This window comes from Chenopodium album, chromosome 15 (genome assembly GCF_948465745.1).
Source record: "Chenopodium album chromosome 15, dcCheAlbu1.1, whole genome shotgun sequence".
Classification (NCBI taxonomy): Eukaryota; Viridiplantae; Streptophyta; class Magnoliopsida; order Caryophyllales; family Amaranthaceae; genus Chenopodium; species Chenopodium album.
This window is the reverse complement of record NC_137848.1, coordinates 163,721-188,468: the sequence shown is the minus strand read 5'-3', so window position 1 is coordinate 188,468 and position 24,748 is coordinate 163,721. Positions and strand designations below refer to the sequence as shown.

The 24,748-nt window shown below is 33.9% G+C and overlaps 4 protein-coding genes across 5 annotated transcripts; all 4 read right to left on the bottom strand.

The window, feature by feature from the left end:
• Positions 1 to 1,548: 1,548 nt before the first annotated feature.
• Positions 1,549 to 6,158, bottom strand: LOC145581451 (heat shock 70 kDa protein, mitochondrial-like). Its single transcript, XM_081638455.1, has 6 exons — positions 5,903 to 6,158; positions 4,729 to 4,805; positions 4,563 to 4,641; positions 3,895 to 4,464; positions 3,190 to 3,810; positions 1,549 to 2,396 (listed from the first exon to the last, which is right to left on the bottom strand). The coding sequence occupies exons 1-6, from the start codon at positions 5,975 to 5,977 to the stop codon at positions 1,767 to 1,769; spliced, it is 2,052 nt and encodes a 683-aa protein (XP_081494581.1). The 5' UTR covers positions 5,978 to 6,158; the 3' UTR covers positions 1,549 to 1,766.
• A 1,747-nt stretch (positions 6,159 to 7,905) lies between these two features.
• Positions 7,906 to 11,779, bottom strand: LOC145581450 (zinc finger BED domain-containing protein RICESLEEPER 2-like). Of its 2 annotated transcripts, none has more exons than XM_081638454.1 (6): positions 11,543 to 11,779; positions 11,224 to 11,247; positions 10,623 to 10,973; positions 9,308 to 9,474; positions 8,371 to 8,677; positions 7,906 to 8,255 (listed from the first exon to the last, which is right to left on the bottom strand). In XM_081638454.1, the coding sequence occupies exons 1-5, from the start codon at positions 11,547 to 11,549 to the stop codon at positions 8,564 to 8,566; spliced, it is 663 nt and encodes a 220-aa protein (XP_081494580.1). In that variant the 5' UTR covers positions 11,550 to 11,779; the 3' UTR covers positions 7,906 to 8,255; positions 8,371 to 8,563. The 2 variants fall into 2 exon arrangements, with proteins under 2 accessions (XP_081494580.1, XP_081494579.1); XM_081638453.1 differs by having other exon boundaries at positions 7,909 to 8,255; positions 9,308 to 9,663; positions 11,543 to 11,774.
• A 3,913-nt stretch (positions 11,780 to 15,692) lies between these two features.
• On the bottom strand, positions 15,693 to 17,096 carry LOC145583417 (uncharacterized). The gene has a single exon (XM_081640660.1). It carries the CDS (start codon positions 17,094 to 17,096, stop codon positions 15,693 to 15,695), a length of 1,404 nt encoding a protein of 467 aa, XP_081496786.1.
• Positions 17,097 to 19,263: 2,167 nt separating this feature from the next.
• LOC145583416 (uncharacterized) lies at positions 19,264 to 19,980 on the bottom strand. Its single transcript, XM_081640659.1, has 2 exons — positions 19,481 to 19,980; positions 19,264 to 19,363 (listed from the first exon to the last, which is right to left on the bottom strand). Exons 1-2 carry the CDS (start codon positions 19,978 to 19,980, stop codon positions 19,264 to 19,266), a joined length of 600 nt encoding a protein of 199 aa, XP_081496785.1.
• Between the last annotated feature and the right edge of the window lie 4,768 nt (positions 19,981 to 24,748).

Sequence of the window (24,748 nt, the reverse complement as noted above, 5' to 3'; positions counted from 1 at the left end):
ATAGTCAATGTAATCATGTAAGATGTTATTGGGTCTATTTTAATGTATAGTTTCTTAATATAAATTTTTTATAACTTATATAAATATATAATAAAAGATATCAATAGTCAAACATATAGATCGATAAGCGTATTCAGCCAAAATGTTGCAAATAAACTAGAACAGATAGAATACATGCAATTACAAATATCGTCTTAATTTATAGGAATATACGTCAGCATGCACAATTGCACATGTATATGACAATGACATAGATCATAAAAAATGTATACGGAGTATAACGTATGTTACATCAATACATCATTACATGGGCGTTAGGGCGTATATGTTGTAATTAGCTAGCGAAGGCAATTGTTATCTTGCTCCAAAAATAAGTACATTAGTACAACGGTTCATTGTACTGGTCATCAAAGGAAAGCAGTACTAGTTGTACTACCATACTTTGAAATGACTCCTTTTTCATGACTACAAAGACATTACTTCTTCATTTTTATTTTTATTTATTTATTTATTTTTTTTGGGAATTCTCATTAGTATCACTTTGAAATTGATTACTCTTAGTTGTTTTTTTTTCAACCGATACACTTATGGTTTAGTCTTTTTCCTTGTCATGACAAACACCGCTAATAACTACTTCATCCGTTCCATAATGTAGTTCTTGTTTGTGTTTTTTCACGGTATTTAAGAAATATAAAAAAAAAAAAAAATAGATGAACTACATCAATAAAAGTGAAAAGTACAATTATAGAAAAAAGTTAGAGAGATAAAGTGGAAAAAAGTTCACGACATGTGCAAAATTCAAGGGTGATTCTGAAAGTATAATGAATAAAGTTAAAATGTGATAGTATAATAATCTTTATATAATATTCAAAAATAGAAACAGAAACAATATTTTAGATCTCCAAAATAGAAAAATGAGAATTATATTATGAGACGGACGGAGTACAAAATTAAATTGTTACATTTTACACCAATTTATCTCAAACTGTTAACTTTAACACTAATTTTTTGCGGGAGATAATTTTTATACCAATTTGTCAGTAAGGTATTAACTTTTATAACATGTTACTAAGGTAATACTTGTATACCAATGTAGTCAATTAGCCAAGTTTATATTCGTAATTTGAAAATAAGAAAGAACAAGCGACAAAGCCGACAATAGTAGACTACTTACCTACTTTCATTCCAAAGGAGGATCGCTAACAACTCCATGTATACATAATATGATTTGGGCACATATTATGTACATTTCAAAGAAAAAAAAAATCAGTCTATTATATTGTGTTTGTTCTTAATATGTCATTGTTAAAATCATATTTGATTTGGGGACAAATCTTTTCTAATGTATTTTATGGTGGGCAGAGACTGATGATATGAGAATATGAATTGAGCTTTTGTGCTTAAGCCTAAGCGAGAGGGTTCATATAAGAGATTAAAGTATAAACCTGAAAATCTTTTCAAAAAAGGGATTAGTGTATTACTTTATGGACGGATACTGATGATATGAGAATATAAATTAAACTTTTGTGCTTAAGCCAAGTATTGCAACAAAAGAAACACAGATTACAGTTTTCAAATCTTTTATGTTATTTTTTACTTATCATTGATGGGTTAACAGCTGTAAAAGATTGCATCCCAAGAGTTTCTAACTAAACACTCAGTAAAAATAATTACAAAAACCTGCCTGCAGGGACAGAATGACAGAGGGACATATATTGCTGAATGATGAACTACAAAAGGTTTCTACCACCGGCACACTAAAAGGCTCACTTCTTTACCTCCTCGTATTCTGCTTCAGGAGTCTGATCCCCACCACCTTGCGGCCCGCCAGAAGAACCCCCATCAGCACCACCACCACCAGACATATGTTGTCCAATCTTAGAAACAGCTGCATTAGCCACATCAATCTTGGACTTGATCAAATCAGCATCATCTTTTTGCACAGCTTCCCTAAGATCCGCCACAGCAGATTCTATCTCCTTGACAACATCCGCAGGGACCTTATCCTTGTACTCTGACACACTCTTCTCAATACTATAAATAGTGGAATCTGCATTGTTCCTAACCTCAATGAGAGTCTTTCTTTGCTGGTCCTTCTGAGAATGCAACTCTGCTTCCTGAACCATTTTCTGAATCTCAGCCTCTGACAATCCCCCGGATGACCTGATGGTGATTTGCTGTTCTTTGCCTGTTGACTTGTCTTTCGCAGAGACTGTGACTATGCCATTAGCATCAATGTCAAATGTCACTTCGATTTGTGGAACACCCCTTGGTGCCGGTGGGATCCCCTGTAGTTCAAACTCGCCCAAGAGCTTATTGTCTGACGCCATTTCACGCTCACCCTGATAGACTTTGACTCCTACCTGTGTTTGATTATCTGCTGCTGTTGAGAACACCTGCCAGCATGACACACATTTCACAAGGTTGGTAATCATTCCAGAAGTCTGCTCACACTAGAACAGACATGTTTCCAAACTAAAGAGGAACGATCCTTAATTGATAGGATTAGGGAAAAAAATTTCCCAAAGACAAGCAAGAATGATGAAAGATTATTAGCATTCCAAATTCCTTATACACTTCTATACAACTCAGAGGATAGCACAAAAGCAAACCAAGTGTAAACGAGTGATCCCATCTTAAAATAAAAAGCTTTGAGGCACACTTAAACAAAAGAGGTGTGCCTTTAATTCTTCAAGAGACTTAAAAAAAAAAAAAATAAACCCCTTAGTTAAGCACTTATCTGAACTTACTTAAACTTATAAGACCTTATTAAAATTTATTTTAGTTATAAATTGACCTTGGGTAACACTTGAACTTCACCTGAAATAAGTGAAAATAAGGTGAACAGAACAAGCCCTTAACTAAATATTCCCATGGTTTTTACAATCTCATTTTGTAGTACATGATTGTCATTTAAAAAGGCATCATCACCAAGGGCCCAAAGCCGCAAATTATCTACCACTCTTTTTTAACAATGTATATGAATCAGCTTTAATACACATGATCAATTTAGAAGGGGAAAAAGAAATCCTATCTGTCATGTTTTGGTAAAAAAGCAACACAACAAAGAGAAACAAAAAATCAAACGTGTATTTATCAGCACATGGGCCCCAAAAGATCATGTGTTTTCCTTCCAGCTTATTTAAGCAAATTTAACGGGAAATTGAGGAAAGCACTAGCTGAACTTACCTGAGACTTCTTTGTTGGAACGGTAGTGTTTCTATTGATGAGCCTTGTAAAAACACCACCCAAGGTTTCAATACCAAGAGAAAGTGGAGTTACATCCAATAGAAGTAACTCTTTGACATCTCCTCGAAGAATACCGCCTTGAATCGCTGCACCAACTGCAACTGCTTCATCGGGATTGACACCCTTACTAGGGCTCTTTCCAAAAATTTCACTAACAAGTCCTTGTACTTTCGGAACACGAGTCATTCCTCCCACCAAAAGGACTTCATCCAGATCTTTAGCTGATATTCCAGCATCCTTTAAACAACTCTTGCATGGGTCTCTAGTCCTAGCAATCAAATTTTCCACTAGGCTTTCAAACCTTGACCTTGTTAATGTCATGTTAAAATGTTTTGCACCAGATACATCAGCACTAATGAAGGGCAAGCTTATGTCTGTTTGAGTGGTAGATGATAATTCTATCTTCGCCTTTTCAGCAGCTTCCCGAAGCCTTTGTAAAGCTAATCGGTCTTGTGAGAGATCAATGCCATCAGATTTTTTGAACTCACTAACCAGATATTCCACCAAGGCATTGTCAAAATCTTCTCCTCCCAAGAAGGTATCGCCATTGGTTGCTTTTACCTAATGAGAGAAAAATAGAACACATTGAGCCAACTAGCCTCGAGAGAAAACAACAACAAAGCCAGATGCAAATGAACACTATACCTCAAAGACGCCATTAGATATCTCTAAAATAGAAATATCAAAAGTTCCACCACCAAGGTCAAAAACTGCTATGAGACCTTCCTTGTTATTCAAACCATATGCAAGTGCAGCAGCAGTGGGTTCATTAATAATTCGTTGGACATCAAGACCTGCAATCCTTCCAGCATCTTTTGTTGCTTGCCTCTGAGCATCATTAAAGTAGGCAGGAACTGTTATTACAGCTTTAGAGATGTTCTTCCCCAGATAAGACTCTGCGGTTTCCTTCATCTTAGTCAAGACAAATGCTCCAATCTGGCTCGGTGAATACTGTTGTCCAGTAGTGGTTTCAACCCATGCATCTCCATTAGGGGCTTTAACTATTTTAAAAGGAACCATCTTGCTCTCTTTCTGTGTTTGAGGATCATCAAAACGCCTTCCAATCATACGCTTTATTCCAAAAAAGGTATTTTGTGGATTTGTCACAGCTTGTCTTTTCGCAGGGGTTCCCACCAGTAAATCCCCCTTAGGACTGAAGGCGACGACTGATGGTGTTGTTCGACCTCCTTCAGAATTCTCTATCACCTTAGCATTCTGCATAAGAAGTTCAATATCATCAAGTTATAAGCAGATAGCAAGCCTAACTGACCAAAAGCTGAACCAATAAACGAAAAGGGAAACAGAAGACCAACCTTTCCTTCCATGACTGCTACACATGAATTCGTAGTACCCAAATCAATGCCAATAATTTCATCACTAGCAGGTTTTGAGCTGCACAATAACATATTAATGTCACAAACATGCACTAACGGCAAATTTCAAAGTTTTAAGCTTTTTTAGGAAAGAACGAGTACATACCTGAATGGCCTGGTCAAACTCGTACACCTACTGATCAAAGATGGGGAAAACAATGAAGGACTCAGATTGCTAGTGAACTGCTAAGAGTAATAGGGATAACAGTAAGTTGTAACTATTGTAGTCATATTGTATAACAAACAAGCATATTTCCTTAGGAAGCATCATAAACATAGCAAGATCAGAATCACATTTAACAACTTATGACATCAAGCCCACTGCTAATTTACTAGTACAGGACATAATTGATAATTGGATACAGTAATGCAATTAACAAACTATTTTTAGTGAATTAGGACAATATGTACCACTTTCATGAATTACATATACCTTTCTCATTGCAGTAGACAGGAGACAGCAAATGATGTAACACTAAGCACACCACAAACAATTTTTTATTTAGTCAAAACACTCAAAACATGAAATATGATTAAGACGTTCCAGAAATAAGTCATATTCAATGGTAATATACTTCATCGCTCCAATAATATTGCAACAAGGATGAATATACCCATCCCAAAACACATTTTATATGTTAAATATATATAATTGTGTAAGAGTTAAAATTATAAAAAATTGATATTGTGAAAGTATTCTATGTTAAATATATATAATTGTGTAAGAGTTAAAATTATAAAAAATTGATATTGTGAAAGTATTCTATGTCACAAATCTAACAAGAACTCACGTGACTGCGTAGTATATTTTAATCATATTACGTTGTCAAACAAGAGTATTGAATAGTGCAAAACTTCAATTGTTGCAATATTACTAGAATGGAGGAAGTACTTTTTATAAGTGATCATCTAATACAATGTGACAATGTCTATCAAACTTCCAAAACATCCCAAAAATGTCCCAATTATGAACGTACCCTTATGAACCGGGCATTCCTCAGCTCATCACCTTAATCAAAATACACTAAAAATAGTTTTTTCAAGTATAATCACGACAAAAACATTAAACAAAAACGCAGAGAACGACAATTTTTTTAAAATTTAACCCAAAATTCTTTATTATTTATTTAAATAAAATTATATGGGAAGTTTGAAGAAAAGAAAAATGTACACCCATTTGCACGATCTGATCATCCTACCAACACCAAATCACACAAAAATAATCAACTAAAAACGCTTAAAATGAAAATAAAAAGTAAGAAAAGATAAACGAAAAGTACCGAACGATGAGCAGCAATAGAGAAGAGAGAATCTCGGCGGCGAAGAGCTGAACGTAGAAGCACAGAGGCTGTCATTTTTGGACTTTACGAATATCGTTTGTATGAAGTTGAAAATCTGAATTCAGGAGAAATAAGGGTTTTAGATTGATTGATTGAGAGGAAAGAGAAAGAAGAAGAAGGGTTTATGGAATTATGATGATTCCAGAAAGTTTTATGATACAGAGTAGTAGGATGTTCTAGAGACTGTATTTGTGTTGTTTTTCCAGAGAAGACCACATCAACCCAGTTGCCAGTTCCTTCTATTTGGCTGCTGCCATTTTACCGAAATACCCTTGCTTAGAACGTTTTTGTTGAAGGTAATTATGTACAGTGATATCTTCACAAGTAGTTGTAGAAGTTCTTCGTTCTTGACTAATTTACCGGGATTCCGGGAATGTGATTTGGTTTCCAAGTGTCAAGATAGTAAATGCCTCATTTTTTTAATACCTCGTCAAACTTGAATTCTTCACCGAAAAGGGTACACATAGACTATACGTAGACAAATGTTTTTATTGGCTGAAGCAGTTGGCCTACTTGGTCCAACTTTAATAGTTTTGAAAATGTCACTCTGAAAATTTCGCAAGGGAAAATTTTGAATTTCGAATTCTAAAGTTAAAAATAATTGTACTTTTGGTGGTGGTGAATATTTGCAAGAAGAGACTATGGAGGGCCGACGACGGTGGCTTTAGGTGAGGGTCGACGACGGTGGCTTTAAGGCGAGGGTCAACGACGATGGCTTTAAGCTGAGTAAGGTGGCTTTAAGGCAAGGGTCGACGATGGTAGCTATAAGGTGAGTAAGGTGGTTGAGAGGAAATGAAAGGCCGATGGTCGACGTAATGAGAAATTGATGTGGTTTAGAGTATGAAATGAGGGTCGGCGAAATCATTCAGTGATGTGGTCCATAAGATGGTCTAGAACAATGGAGGGTGAAATAAAAGGTGTCGCCGTGTCGGTGAGCGAGCGAAAAAGACGACGGCGACCAAGTGGAAGAATAAAAAATTATAAAAAGCAAAAGTAGTGGAGAGAATTGGAGGAGAGAGAATATGAAATTAATAAAATATGATCATGGTGGGTCCACTAGGTGAGAGAAATTAGTTAAATCTACTTTAGGACCCGTGCCATGCACGGTAAGTAGACCTGGCAATCCTGACCCGACCCGATTGACCCGACCCGAATGACCCGACCCGTAACCTGAAGTTGACCCGAAATCATTGACCCGAAAATGACCCGAACTCGAACTAACCCGACCCGACCTGAACCCGACCCGAATGGAGTTGACCCGAACATGACCCGACCCGAATGACCCAACCCGAAATTGACCCGAAACCCGAACTTGACCCGACCCGAAATGACCCGAAACCCGAAGTGACCCGACCCAATCTTAACCCGAATTGATTGACCCGAACTGACTCGAAACCCGAAAAGACCCGACCCGAAATGACCCGACCCGAAGTGACTCGAAGTTATTGACCCGAAACCCGAAATAACCCGACCCGAATTGACCTGATGTGATTGACCCGAAATATAATTATCGTTATACGTGAAATGACTAATTTAGGACTAATTAATTAATTATATATATAATTTATTTCTCTCTAAAATGGTGTAATGGATTACATTATAATTATTTATATTACCACTACTTTCCAAAAATGAATAATTTTGTTAGGAGAAAAGATTAAAATTACTCAATAAAATCTTTAAGGAGTAGACTAGTAGAGTACATCAGTACAAAACCCAAAAGTACACCAATATTTCTTCAATGCACTAATGTATTGTCAACTTTCAGCTTTAAAAAATAAAAATTAGTCCACCGGCAACAATACAATTATACAACTACTAAAGCACATGTATGAATTTCAAAGCATCCCTTATTAGTAACTCGTATATTACATATAATGTTAGCAAATTGCAACTTGACATCAAATTAGAGTTTATATATGAACAAATCATGTCACAAGCAACTAATAAAACCCATTCAATGTTAGCAAATTGTAACTTGACATCAAATTAGAGTTTATATATGAACAAATCATGTCACAAGCAGCTAATAAAACCCATTCACCAGTCCTGAACCATAAGGATATAGCAGCAGCAAACTAAGGAGCAGGTTCTAATATATTGCACAAGTTCTAATAGGCAAAAAAAATAACAAAGATTTAGCGAATACAATACAAGTTCTAATATCAAACAAACTAATATTCTTTAAAAATCATACTACAATACTCCACCCCTCTAAATTCTCGACATCAAACATGTGATGTTGTTGTAGCCCAATCCACATAAGTTCCGACAAATGCATCTTCTTCATTTGCTACAAACATAAAAACAAAATGTTATATTTAATTTTTCAAATATAAATTAGTGGTGCAAAAATAAAGTATAGTATCAACTATCAACTTCTTACTTCTCCATGAAAAGGTACTTACATTCATAAGAAAACATCCAACTACGAGTTGTTATCAAAGCTTCCACATTTTCAGGAAGGTAACAGCTTCTCCATTTATTCAATATTCTACCTCCTATGCTAAAAGTTGATTCCGAAGCAACGGTTGTTAGGGGCACAGCCAAAATATCTCTAGCAAGACAAGAAAGCTCTTTATATCGAAGTTCATTTTGTTTCTAATAAGCTAATACATCAAGCTTCGTTGTTCGATCTAATTTAGGGTCCTCAAGATAGACATCCAACATGGACCTTTCAGCATGTGAAGAGAAGGCCTCCTTATCATCATATTTCTGAATTCAACACAACAAAATATGAATCAAACACTAAAATCCAGAAACTAACAAAATTGAAACCAATAAAATAAGAAAACTTAAACATATCATGAGATCAGATTTGAAAAAATAGAAATAGGAAAACTAAAAAGCATAATAAATCCATTAAATCCTACTGTTATGAGCTCTAAACCAATATATATCATTGCCTCAACTACATTATTTTAATCAAGAATCCTAAGCCCACCCAACTTTGCTAATAAGTAGGAACATATTTTAACAATTACTCAACATGATATGTATTTTATCACTGCAGCAAGATAAGAAAATAGGGATTCTAACTTCTATCCCTTCTATTTTGGAGTTCCTGGACTATTTTGCCACCCATAGCGCTAATTAGCATAGTCAAAGAATCATAAAAACATTATAATATACAATTTTCCCTAATTTTCTATATGATCTTTGGTTATTGAATTCAGAAATTCATCTGCATTAACTAAAATCAAGTAGTGAAGCAAGAAATGAAATAACTAACAACAATTGAAAAGCATAATAAATCAAACTCTAATAAACTTAAAACATAAACAAACAGTAAGTAAAGTACTATACATTTTATCTATAACTTTGAAATAACATAATAAAAATTACCGCGAAGTAGTCATATTTTCTCTTGCGGTTCCCATATGAAGTGTTTGTGGAGGATTTGCACCTTGAACTAGTGTCAATGTTTGATGTCGGTGATGCTTCATTTCGGACATACAGCTTATAAAGCTTTCCCAAGTTATACTGAATTTCGTTAACTTTCATGGTGGCCACTACCTCTCCAAACATGTGTTCATAACAAAACTTGAGAACAGATAATTTGCAACGAGGATCAAGAATAACAGCAAATGCAAACAACATGCCATAGTCATCATCTTCTGATTTAAACCAATACTTATCAAACTTGCTTTTCATATCTATTGCCATGTTTCTCAGAATTTCATCACTGTCATGCTCCAAATCTGTCAACAACATGAGAATTTTCCAAACATTCTCGAAATAAAGATTTGAGGTAGGATAATCTCTTCCAGAAAACAATTCAGTTATCTCATGAAACGGTTCTAAAACATCTCTGATTTTCTCAAGAATTTCCCACTCTTCCGAAGTAGGACAACAAAGTTGAACTTCAGACATTTCTCCAAAGGCCTCACGGTATATAATGGCCCTATCAATCATCATATACGTGGAGTTCCACCTTGTTTGGACATCAAGCCACAATGATTTGGTTTCTTGTAGCTTAACTAAATGCACACAAGAACGAAAAACTTTTTTTCTTGCTTCGGAAAATTTAACACGCTTCACACAAAGTCTTACTTTCTCAACAATATGTTCAATAGCTTTAAGACCTTCTTTAACAATAAGATTTAATACATGTGCTGCACATCTCACATGAAAAAAATCACCATCACACAACAAGCCCCTCTTGCAAGTAGAGTGTCCTTCAAATAATTTTGCATTTTATCATTACTAGAAGCATTATCTAACGTAAAGCTGAAAATCTTGTCATCAATACCCCAATCTTGAAGCATTGCCAACACAACAGTATACATTGTTTTTCCAGTGTGTGGTGTATCAATGTGAGTGAAGTTCAACACTCTACTAACTAAGTTCCAGTCAACATCAACATAATGAGCAGTCAAACACAAATATCCCTCAGTTTGACAAGAAGTCCACATATCACATGTCAAAGAAATACGACCAGAGACTTTACAAAGAGCAGCCTTTAACTTAGCCTTATAAGTTTGATGCAATTTTAGACAGTCAGCTTTAGCGGTGTTTCTAGTAATGAATTTCACATCAGCATTTAAATATGCATGAATTGCTCTATTACCATCATGTTCAACCCAAGAAAATGCATATCCATGTTTTATAATGGCTTTAGCTACCAACTCTCTATACACTTGTTGGTTAAAATTTGTACCTGTGGCTCCTCCTTTTTTCAAGGAATTCTGATATGCATTACATTTTTCAAGATGTCTTTTCATATTGCCTGTACCATAACGGGAGTTGGCAATGAAAGATGCGCTTTGACAATGTTTGCAAATTGATCTTGATTTCCCATCTTTACATTCCACCATGTCAATCATGAGGAATTCCTTCCACACCGGGCTCCGTCTCTTGTCTAAAATAGCAGAATCAGGTACACAAATGGTCACAACCTTTTCTAAGGTAGCAGATTCAGGTTCTGGTGGAACCAGAGTGGCTTCTTCTTGTGAAGAACCAAAATCTGCTTCTGGCTCTGATGGCTCTTGATACAAATTCCAGTCCACATCTACAAAATGAAGTATAAATAATGTCATTTATACAAAGAAAAGCAGCTTTATTCACTTTTAAAATCATACATATTGAATTACTAGCTAACAACATTAACTACTAATGAAAGCAAAAGGTGATATGCAAACAAAATTATTAGAACAAAGAAAATTCATTCAAATTATTATATGTACACCCATCAAAAACCAAACAAATTGGGTCTAATTTTAAGTGTTTAAATATATATGAATATGATTATATGAACTTACACTGCTCTTGTGGAAGCTCTGCCTCTGAGATGGTTCAAAACGCCATAAGCCCAAAAGTGTCAGCACGGTATATACATGCAAAAAAGGATACATGCATTAGAAACCAATTAAAGATGAATTTGTAGAACTGTGAGTACACTTTGAAATACATTAAGCCAATTAAGGTGCTTGTTTTCCAATCATGTGGATGGCTGAGTTGTAACCAATTTCAGTTGAAATTCATTCCCCATTTTTGAAGTTCTAACCAATTTAACAAGATTCATTCCCATTTTTTAAGTTCTAACCAATTAACAAAAGAATCAAAGAAATATACAATTACCTAACATTTCTCACTTGAGTTGAGAAGACAAAGAATGGAGTAGATGCTTGAACTGTTGAGCAAATCTAGTGACCAGTGACGAAGGAGAACTAAGAACTTCTCAACAGAAGATGAAGTCTTTCAAAAAAAAAAAAAAGCAGAAGAGAAGATGGAGAATGGGTGAAAACGGCTGTTCTAGCCTCTAGGGTTCTTATTTTTCTTGCTTTGGGTCTTCTTTTTTTTTTTTGTTTAGGAGAATAGGAATTTGGAGTTTGGACCCTTTTGTCAGCTTACTGAGTTACTGATTTACTCAAGAAAGACAATTTACTTTTTTTTTTTCTAAATATTAAAAAGTTACTATTGAACTAAAAAAAGAGGGAGATTTCCCGCTATTTTTTCAATTAGATATATTTTGGAGGGAAGTTTACCCTCTACTTTTTTTTATCAAGTATTCAAGTAAAAATTTTGATTATGGTTTATGGTGGAAAAATTCTCTCTAAATTTTTAAGTGTAACTTTGTAGATTTTGAATCAACGATGTGATTTCAAATTTATATCCAAATATCTCACTATATATAAATATAAAATAAAGTTCATACTATATTACTATGCAATAACGTTCGAGTGTTCTGCGATTGATCACAAAGCAATACACATAAAAAAAATCCGACTTTTTTTATTTTATAAGTATACTATACATTATGCGACAATCACGCTATATCTTAGAAGTACTATTCCTACTATATTTGTATAGTTCATGAATTTGATATACTACGTATTAGTTTAGTTGTACACTTAATATATCGATATACGTAGTAAATGCTACAATTGAGTAAATGAGTAATGATCAGTAGACAAAAGATGCTAGACAGCTTGTTTGAGACCATAAGTCATAACAATAAATTTATAATAAAACGAATCATGTTAAAACAAATATTCACCTGATTAAAACAAATAAATTGTATGAGTAATGTGTAATTTTGCAATTTACAAAGAGTCCCACTTGATTAAGACTATTATTATTATTATTATTATTATTATTATTATTATTATTGTTAGGCACGATTATTATCATTATTATTATTGGCCTTGAAAACTTACTCGACCTGAATTGACCCGATCCGAACTTGACCTGACATCTAGATCTAAAAGTTGACTTGACCCGAATCAACCAGACTCGAAAAGACCCGACCCGAAGTTGACTCGATCCAAACTTGACTCGACCCGAACTTGACCCGACAACTTTGACCCGAATTTGACCCGACTCGAATTGACACGACCCGAAATTGACACGACCCGAACTTGACACGACCCGAACTCGACCCGAATCGTCGACCCGAATTTAACCCGAAACCCGAATTAACCCGACCCGACCCGAATCCAACCCGAACATTTCTTGACACGAAACTGACCCGATCCGAATTGACCCGACCGGAACCCGACCCGAATGACCTGTTTGCCAGGTCTAACGGTAAGTCCAAAATTTAACAAACTCTCCAAAAAAAAAAAAAAAAATTATGTATAACAAACATAATATGATTAAAATTATCAAAGATATGGAACAAAATTATCGGAGACTTAATTAAATTATAAATAACAAAACGTAATACATAAAATTATTAAATTGAGTAAAAATATAATTAAGTTGATCACTAATTCTTTTACTTTTTTTTTATTCATCTAATTTATTTCATTGAGTATATTAAGTAAAATACACCAAGAGTCCAAGACTTGAAATGATGTCAGCTACGTCTAACCCAACTTAATAACTCTAACAAATGTCTTGTCACTTCACATACACACACACAAACACAAAACAGATGTCTTGTCAAAAATACATATTCTGATTCATATTTATCATCATTCGTCAATGTTTGAAGTAAAAGAATAAATTTATTCGTCAGGTTAAGAACAAATTTAATCGCTAGAAAGTTTAACAATATAGGTTTGAGATAGCATTATGCTGGATATAAAATGTGTATGATACTAATAATTAGGACTCTGTGACAATTAGTCCACGAATCCTTGTCAAGTTTATTTCATCAAAATCTTACGGAGTAGAATAAATACAAAATATATAGCAAACATTGATGCCCAAACCTAGTGCACAAGTCTATAATCATTCTTAATTTCTAAGTAGCTTAGGTGGGATACCAACCTTTAATTTTAGTGAAATTTAGAGTGGTTGTGGCTCCAATACGCACATATTCATATATAGTACGTGTTATTCAAATATAATAAAAAAAAACTTGGATTATTTCAGTTTAGTAGTATAAAAATCATATAATACAAAAATATTTAATAAGATAGTCGTATAATGAATTATGTATAGTTTTGAGAATGGGGATGACTTTCATATCATGGTTAATTTACCAAAAATAGTATTTTTTTTTTTTTGATGCAAATGATAGGCTATGCCTCGGGAAAAAACAAACTAGAATAAACTAAGCAGGAATTAAACGTGGCAACGCCACACCAACAATATCATCATATAGAATACGTCCTAGATCGATAGGAGGGAATTGAATTAACTCGATGTTGTTGTTCTGGGTGACCCCTTGATTTGCTAACCAGTCTGCAGCTCGGTTTGCTTCTCGATAAATATGGATGATATGCACTTGCCAGTTGGTATCCTCTATAAGCTGCTTGCAGTGGCGTATGATGTGGTATCCTTGGCCTCGGTTAATTTCTTCATTCCTCAAGGCTGTTACTACTAGCTGGCTGTCCACCTGAATTTGAAGTTTAGCAGCGTTCATCCTTTTAGCCAGCTCCAAACCATATTCAACAACTTTTAGCTCAGCCATGAAGGCATCACAATCCCCAATTTTCAAGGCAAAAGCGTGAAGCATCCTCCCTGTGTAATCTCGAATTAATCCACCACTTCCAGCTAGCCTTGGTGCACCTTTGGCTGCTCCATCGGTGTTTAAGGCCAGCCAGCCTATAGGGGGAGCTATCCATCGCACAAAGGCTTCATTCCTTTGCCTACCTTGCTGTGTTATAGCATAGTTGTCCTCTCCTAGCACACGCCAAACTTCTTCAAAGCGTGCAAGCAAGAATTGATTTATATCAATAGGAATGTCTTGGGTTCTTTCAAATACAACATTATTTCTCCACCTCCAAATCCACCACAAATGCAGCCTTCTTAACAAAGCTTGGATGGCGGGTTTTAATGGAGCCGAATGCACTATGGGCCCGAGTTTTAAGAGCAAAATATTGCAAAGGAAGGTGTGACGTGGATATGTTCGAGTCAAGAGCCAATATGTCTAATGTATGGAGGGGAATTACTGAAAATTCGCCTCACACTGCAGCAGGGTCGAGAGTAGCAATAGGAAATGGTGCTGCTACTCTTTTTTGGGATCACAATTGGGTGATGCCCAAGCCCCTTAGAGAAGCAGCTATTGCAAATATCCCTGAGCAGCTGGATGGTGCTACTGTCGAAGAGTTATGGGATGATGAAACGGGCTGGAAATGGGATACCTTCGCAGATTTACTCCCAGCTGATGTTCTAAGACTGATCGAAGCCCATGCACTACGCAAGGATGATGACATGGGAGATCTTATGTATTGGGGAGGTGGTCCTAAAGGAAAATTCTCTATAAAATCTGCTATGAGAATTATAAGACGGGATGATGATCTTGGTGATGATAGGACTTGGAAACTAATCTGGAAAATCAAGGTACAACAAAGAGCCAAGGTTTTTCTTTGGTTGGCTATGCATGATAGACTAATGACAAATGCAAATAGATTTACCAAAAATAGTATAATTGCACAAGTAACTCAATATTGAATATTGCTTTGATTTTATTTTTAATAAAGAACAGTGGTGGAGCCAGGAATATACAACCGGGGGGACGACAACTAAACGTCGCATCATTTGACAAAAATATATTAAAAAAAAATTAAACACAACGATAGGTTTATAGTTAAAATTTTACAAATAAAAAAATGACAACTTATAATTAGTCCTACAATTCAAAAAAAAAAAGATGAAAAAAGTACATAAAGTTTATTATTAAATTATAATTGCATCCTTCGAGTCTTCATATTTTGAAAACAATCAATGATTTTTTCATCAGGAACTTGTAAGAACACTTGCTTCTCAATAAAAGTGACCAAACAATCATTCATAAATTGGTCACCCATGCTACTTCGCAACTTACTTTTGACATATGTCATTGCGAGAATACTCTTTCAACACTTGCCGTAGCAACAGGGAGAATCAACATCAACTTGATAAGCAAATATACAAGAGGATATGTCTTATCCTTCTTGGTATTAACAAGCATCATGGAAAGAGAGTTAAGATCACGCAAATTTTGAAATCTCTCATCATTGTGCATATTTTCCATGAATATATCAAGTTGACCTTCAAGTGTCATCAAATCAAAACTTGAAAATTCTTCGGGATAAAAAGAGGCAAGTTTGAGTACCTTTTCTTTGTCAAACGATGAGAAGTTATCTTTAGGACTTAAGCAAGCCATACAAGTAAGTAACTCCATGCTTCTCTCACTGAATCGATTATCAAGCTCTTGAAGATGCAAATCAATTACCCCCAAAAATATTTCAACTCGAAAATGATGTAGATTTGTTGCTTTTTCGACAAAGCGTCGTGATCTTCCTTGAGGAACATAAAGAGCATCCATAGTGGGAACATCAATGCCATGTTTAGTGCAAAATAAAGTAACCTTGTCTAAGAGAGTCTCCCACCCTTGTTCCCTCATTTTTTGCAACACACTTTTTGTGAAAGTAACTAGTTCCATGGCATTTACAATAGTCAACATCAAGTAAGCAACAAAAATAAAATCAAATGACTCTAATTGTCCTACAACAATTTGAGCTTTAAACTTATCTTCCGATGCACCATGTTTCCCAATGTGAACAAGTACCTTAACAATTGTAGAAAACAAGCGGATGACATTTACAAGACACTTGTAATGGGATCCCCAACGAGTATCTCCGGGCCTCTTCAAACCAAGCTCTTGATTCAAACCCGATCCACTCAAAATTTCCCCCACTTCCAATGCTTGAGCAACTTCTTGAGCTTGACTATTACGAATCATTTCTCTTCTCTTGCAAGAAACTCCAACAACATTCAACAAGTTTGCAAGTATTTCAAAAAGCCAACCACAACTATCATTCCTTTTAGTAACGGCAACTAGTGTTAGTTGAAGTTGATGAGCAAAACAATGTATATAGTAGGCTCTTGGAGTATCATTCATAATCAAAGTCTTAAGGCCATTTATTTCACCCTTCATATTACTAGCCCCATCATACCCTTTCCCTCTTATCATAGATGGGCTCAATGAATATTCCACAAGTAGTGACATAATTGCATCTTTAAGAGATAAAGCGGTAGTATCACCAACATGAACAATGCCTAAAAATCTCTCCATTACCTTTCCACTATTTCTATCAACAAAGCGCAAAACAAGAGCTAGTTGCTCTTTTTGGGACACGTCACTTGACTCATCGGCCAATATAGCAAAGTAATCATCACCAAGCTCTTCAATTATGCACTTAGTCGTTTCTTTTGCACAACAATTAATAATGTCTTTTTGGATCGGGGGAGAAGTCATTTGACAATTTCCGGGTGCATTTTCAAGAGTATGATCACCTACTTCCTTAACCTTTTCTCCTAACTGTAGACACCCATTTGTGTCTCCCCAAAACCAAACCCAGTGATGAATACCTTTTGCGTCGAACCATAATCGAATGAGGTGAAAGTGTGAAAAGTCAAGTGTTGCGGTTAGTTTTTATTAAAATCCTTCTTTCTGTTTTCGAAAATCCACTCTATTTTATGAAAACGTCCAATTTAGTTTATTTTGGTCCATGATAAGGGTCTAATAATGATGTAGTAGGATGGGGCTTGAAAAGACCTTTCCAACGATATATTATAAGCCCAATTCCGATGAATAATGAGGAAGTTATGGCCAAAATACTAAACTGGGCCCAAACCGGATTTTACCTACGACCCAATGATCATGAGGAGGGTCCAAAGGTTTAATCCTATTCCTAAACTAATTAGGATTGATTAGAATCTTCTATAAGTTTCTAAAATATCTTAATTATCCTTTTTTGAAAAGATAAGATTATGGAATTTGATTTAAATAAAACTTTCCTTTTTTAAAAACTTTCCTAATTCTATTCGGATTTAAAGATGTTCAAAGACAGTCAGATATTATTTTCGTGCCTCATATTTTTTATCCGAATTTTATATGGTTGGATAGATCTTGAAATTATCTTTCCAATGATATATTATAATATTAAATCCGAGTTATAACGAAAAAGATATACGAAACTCTATCCAAAACTGACACCGTCCTACTATTTCGTCCATATCTTTTAATCTACAAAATATTTTAATCTGATTCCAATTGAATTGGAAAGTATACTTCAAGAGCTTTCCAACGACATATTATATGACTTATTTGGAATTCTGGATCAAAAGATATGATAAAAACAAAATTCGCAAAACTGCTGTCTACGAGTTTTATTTCAATTTGAATTCGGATTTCTTCGACCTTCTCTTTTTTCTTATAAATAGAGGTCATATCTCCCCTTTTTCAATCATCAACTTCTCATCAACTTTCATCAATCTAACAATCAACTCTCATCAACTCTTATCAAGAATTACTTAATTCTTATTCTCTCTATTCTCCTTCTAAGCAATATAGCTTAATTCTTTCTCCCTCTCTTTCTAAACTACCTTTTTACAAAACACAATTCCGCATTCACAAGATCTTGAATCACTTAGCCAAGTTCGAAGTTGTCTTCGCCCTAGACGTGAAAGGTTGATAATTTCTGAGGGTTTGGTCCAAATCTAGTCAAAACTTTATTTAATTTGATTATAATTTAATTATTTAGTCATTGTTTATTATTTTCATTGAAGTTTACTAACTTGTGTATTTTGTTATTAGAAAGAGGTACGAGGCTTCAAAGTAAGTAGATTAGCTTACTCTCTCTCTCTTTCAATGTAGAAAGTATGTTTATTATTGTTTAATATTCCTAGTATCATGTTAGGATGTTTTTATGCTTTCTAGTATCATGTTTAGGATGCCTTTACTCTTTCTAATATCATGTTAGTACCATGTTAGGTTTAAAGCTTCGATCTTTATTGTTTAGTGACATGCTAGGATTTGTTATTAATCTTGTTAGTATCATGCCTAGGATCTTGCTATTATATTTAAGCTTTATTATATCATGTTATTATCATCGTTATTATTTTGTTATTGATTTATGCTTATGTTGCTTGATATTTTTTATTGTTATTGCTTGATTACACCTTTTATGATTGTTAAAGGGAATTTGTACTTGAAATCACGCTTAATAAGATAATTATTAATTTGGTTTAGGCTAATGTGATTTTAACTCAAGTGATCGCCAATAATAGTCTTATTTGTGCATTAATATTCAACCAATATAGATAAACAGGGTAGGTTTAATATAATGTTTGTATGTTATTCGAAAAGCGCACATGAATACGAGCAGAACAAAGTAGAGGCCTATTTTATAGGGCGGGTCCTTTCTTTTGTAGATTGGATTCGTACCCTCATCCCCGAACCCTGTTTGGTTCAAGACCTTATGGAGTTGATGGTCCTTTTGGATTGTCTTTTGGGTTTACAAGTTCATAAAACTTGTTGGCGACTCTTTTTGCTCTTTTTCTTTCCCTTTGGAACGCCACCGTACTTTAGTGTATGATCACAGTGGGGTTCAAGTTTGGGGTCATAATGCTTGAAATATTCCCTACACTAACCATTTCAATAGCTCAATGAAATTACCCCTATTATGAGACTCATCACTTTCATCATGGCCACGAAATGCCAAACCTTGTCCCAAAAGAAACCTTAAACAAGTTAAAGATGCATTCAAACGAATATAATATTCATTTTTAATTACCTCACTTGCCTTTTAAAAAATATTCACAATTGATTTATTTTTCCCATCTTTTAAATTCACATACTTCTCATACGCAAGATTATGAGCACTCTTAATTCCACCAACATGCTTCTCAAATCGTTCCGGTTTATTCCATTTCCTAAACCCTCCATCAACAAATGCATCACCTCCCATATTATTTTCAACTTCACCTTTGAACAAATAACATACAAAACAAAATGCGACATCTTTTTCAATGCTATACTCAAGCCAATCCCATTTGTCGAACCAATTCACACTAAAACGACGCAAACCTCCTACTTGTCTTTGAGGGAAGTTGTGAGTTTTTGGTTGACAAGGTTTTTTTAGAATATAAGCTCTCCTTACCGCATTTCTTTGATTTGGGGGATAATCCATTATATTCATTCTTTTTCCCGGATCATGGGGAAGTAGTTCAACATCATATATCAATTCTTCCTCCTCCAGTGGTACATTACTAGTAATTGTACCACCACCATTTTCTACAACATTTTCTTGAGTTTCGGGGGAGGTAAATGAAGTGGGTTCATTTCCTTGAGATTTCATTCTTTTAAACATAAATTGTCGAAGATCGGGGTTGTTTTGACATGGCCTAATTTAATCAATAAGAATGTAAACAATGAATCAATAATAATTCAATTACCATCGTATATTCATAATTTCATATCATACAATCCAAATAACCAAACAATTAAACACAAATAACAAGTTATAAAGTGAACTATTTGACAACCCTAACTAAACATTGGAATTCAAACAATTAACCATTAGAAAATTAGGATTTAAACAATTAACACTTTAAAAAAATTGGCACTTAAACAATTAAAAAAATAATAAGATTTAGGGTTTAGAGGGTTAATTTATAATTAGAAGTTACTTACTTTAAATTTGGGGAAAAATCAAAGACAAATTAATTGTTGGTGTGCCGTCGGTGGGGTGTCAGCAATCAGCGTCGCCGGCGTCAGATCGTCAGTCAGTGACGTCACTCGTGTCGCGTGCCTCGAGCCTCATGGTCCACTGGTCCGTGGAGTACAATTTTGGTGAATTGGTGGAATTGTAAAAGTCTTAATATTTTTTTTAACTTTTTATGTTTGTCTTTTAGTATTTTTTATTCTTTATATTTTTTGTCTTTATATGTGATGTGACTTAACTTCCTTACTTTTGCTCTCTTTTTGTTTGTGGATCAGTACAACTTGTACCTTGTGCGTGACTTGCAAGGCTTTTTTCTTTTTTTTTTTTAAATAATAAAAAACTGAATTTTTTTTTCCAAAGTGGGGGGACAGCTGTCCTCCCTTGTACCCCTCTCCCTCCGCCACTGATAAAGAATATTTATTTGATTTAGTTAGTGTAAAAAATATTCTAGCTACTACAATAATGAATAAATGCATGCACTAATCTAATTAAAAGTAAGGAAGGAAATATTTCAATCACAAAATTGTGCATGATATTTTTAAATTATATGCTTGCAATGTTTTTTTTTTTTTTTTTTTTTTTTTTTTTTTTTTTGGGATAAAGAATATTGATTTGATTAAGTTAATGTAAATGATATTCTAGTTCTAGCTACTATATATAATGTATTAATGTGTGTAGTGGTCTTAGTTAGTAACTTAGTATAAGGAAGGATATATTTCATTCACATAATTGTGCATGATATTTTTAAATAAAATTTATTGTAATTACATCACAATGATGACTAATAGGTGCATAGTAAAATATTACATTGACTAATAAATATTACATCAATTGGTGGTTCGTACACCCGGGTGTACCATGCGCATGGTACACCTAGATTAAAGCAGAATGAATATCGTATATAGTTATAAAGAACATATGAATTTATAAAAGACATATCACTGAAATATAAAGAACATAGTAATTTCTGATAAATGGTATTTAAAAAAAGGTAAAAGATAATTAGTAATTGAGTTTTACCGAATATTTAATGTCAAATCATTTCAAAATACTTAGTTTTCAAGAATTCCTCTATCCAAAATTATTTTCACCCAAATATAATTCAAAATTTCATTTTTAAATTTCAAAATTCAAAATCAAAATTTAAAATTTAAAATTTAAGAACATATTATTCAAGTAAAAAGAACATACTTAATTTATATACCTTAAAGAACATTGTTTGTAATATAAAGAACATATAGTTAGGACTCAAAAAACATATTGATTAGACTCCAAAACATATTTCAATCCATTTAATATGATAAAAGAACATTCATCAGGATATGAAGAATATCATCTTTAACCTTTGAAGATATTACCAAAACAGAAAAATAGATCAAAAAAAAAAAAAAATTGAAAAATACCTTCTCTTCAACAACGAATTCGTCAATTACACCTTTCAATATAATTAAAAGATTCATGGGAATGATAAACTCAACTCCGTAATAACATTAAATCATTTTGAAATCCAAAATTTATCATGGTTTCTCTCTATAAAAACTTCATTTCACTCTTTTAACAAAAAAAAAAAAAAAAATTGAAATTCTATATACAAAAAGTAATATAGAATGTAAATAATAAATCAATTTCATAAATCAAGGAATATAAATAACAAATCAATCCCTTAAATCAAGGAGAGAATCGTTTTGATTTTTTTTTTTCACTCGTGTACTTTGTATTTGCACACGATGTTCTTTCCGTGTTTATATAACTCTTGTATTCTAAGTGGGTGTACCATGAGTATGGTACACCCGGATGTATGATGAAAATTTCAATATTACATTGTATGGTAATATGGTATAGTAAAAATTCGCAATAACTAAACAACATAGTATCATTGTAATATTTCCTATTGTGATATAAAAATGTATAAAATGTTTTAGTCAAAATATATTGAAATTATAGACTTAATATTTAAATAAAGATTAATTTATATAAGGAATGAAATATATCAATCAAAGCATATTGAAATTATACACTTGATACATATAGTGTTGTTTAAATTTAGTTATTTATAAAAAAAAAAGGAAATAAAGAATGCTGGAGGGAAAAAACAACACCAGAAAGTGACACGTGTCATTCTTGGTGTCTGTTTTACTATTATGTTATTATTGATTGTAAAAGCTTTTCAAGTAAGGAAATGGAGCAAGTATTTAAAAACGGCCAAAAAAGGAAGGTGGAGCAAGTATTTAAAAACGGAGGAAGTAGTGAATTTAGAAAAGTTAATTGTTGTAGATCTTTTAGAAGATGAATTCTCATGTTGTAAGATATATTCTCATGTCCACCGCTTTCAACTAACAAGGCATTAAAAGATTTGTTAATACTTATCCTTGCCTTGTCTAAATTCATGGCTCGTTCACAAGTAGGTTCATCTACACTTCTATAATTCACCATTAAATGGCTACATGATGGATCAATTGGGTGATTGTGATCCAATTTACAACAACGTACCTGCATCTTCCCATCTACTAAACAAGTATCAATAAACACTTTGCATCCTGTGACGTTTGACCCTTTACTCTGTTTACACCCCCCCATTTTACATTTAAATCTTATTCGTTGCATCATATGGTACATTGTCTCATACTTCCCTACCCCTGTTCGAGTAACACAATCGTTCTTGTACTCATCCATTAGTTTGCTAGTTTCAGTGAAGAACATAAAACCCTTTTTGAAAGCATAGTTGTGGCAAAATTGGGCATACTCTTCTCCAGATACAAAGGTCATTCCAACTTCTAGGTCATTTGCTATTCCCCGATCCTCTTCTTCACAGTCCTCAAACACCTCATTTAGATCAATGTTTCTTTCTGAATTGCCCTCCACATTTGCCATTACGCTACAACCCAACCCTGCATAGCACAATTTAACTCATAAATCACTCCCCACTATAATTATATTATGTACATCTAATAATATATAATTATACCACTAAAATTATATTGATACTAACAAAATTAATATCTCACTAAAATTGCTTAAAATAATTTTAAAAACTCGTGAGAAAGGTACATTATACATTATTAACTACAAAACAAAAACTTCCATATTTTATCAAAATTAAAACCGTGGGTTGGAATTCCATTATAAAACTAAAAGCATATCTTCTTCAACCCTTATAACTTCAAACCAATTATATTTCCTTGTAAAAACCTTTTTCATCAAATATAACATATTCTCTAATTTACTCGCTACAACTATGTCAGATCAAGAGAAAAACTTTCAATTATACATTTTAAACCCAATCAATTGATTAAAAAACCTACCGTCAATAATGACGCCCAAAAAAGTTTTGACCTTCTTATTTTAGTTTCGATTCAACGAATGACTAGAACTTCATTGGCCATTACCATAGAAATTGTTTTTAAAACTATAGAACATACCTTGGTCAACGAAGTAATAGTTTTTAACAAAATGGCGCCATAATTTCATCCTTTACCGCTGCTCTCTTCTTAGGCGGGAATCTCACAGCTTTTTCCCGCTTAACTCTCCCACTCAACTCTCTTTCTTTCTTTTTTTAGAACGTTGACTTGTCGCAATTTCATTGGATGTCTATGTGGGGCTACACATTCTTCACGGGTTAATTTGGTACTCGTTTTTTTTTTTTTTCTTTTTCCTTCTAATGTTCATCTTCACAAGTTAAGTTTTATAAATAAAAGAATAAAAAATGTAGCTCAGTTAATGGCCCGAGCAAGCAAAATCCAATTAGGTGCGCAACATTGAGCCAAATATGTGATTGTTCTTAGCTTCAAAGCTTTCTCTTGAACCTATGTAACAACTATATTTGATGTCATTGGATCTTGGTATTGACAAGCAAAGGTCCTGCCCACTTAACTTTATCTAAGATTTTTTTTTTTTTTTTTGTTGAGGAATTCTTTTTCTAAGTTGTTGGTTATAAGTAATATGATGCCTAATAATTATATATAAAAAGTTGTTTTATAGTGGTTAAATATTGCTATGTTTAGAGCAAAAGGTTAAGAGGATCCAACCTTGACCCAAATTCTTGGCACCCCCACGGCCCCACCCAAACTCTTTGGTCCAAGATCTGCCACTGACATGACAAGAATATCATTGGGATGTACTCTTTACAACAATATACAATCAATATTCATATTTTGTTTATTGCATCTCCCTAAGGGTCTAGGTGGTTTGGGGCTTCGAAGTCTGGAACATTTCAATTCGGCTTTGTTAGCTCGTCTTGGCGTCTCCGGCAAAATCCTCAGTTGCTGGCTTCCAGGGTTCTTTCTGCTAATTACCCTACGCTTTTCTCATTGGCTCCAAGTCGAATTCAGCGCTCTTCTTGGGGTTGCCAAAGTCATGCTAATGGAATGGCAACTTTGGCTTATAGCTTGGCATGGAAGGTGGG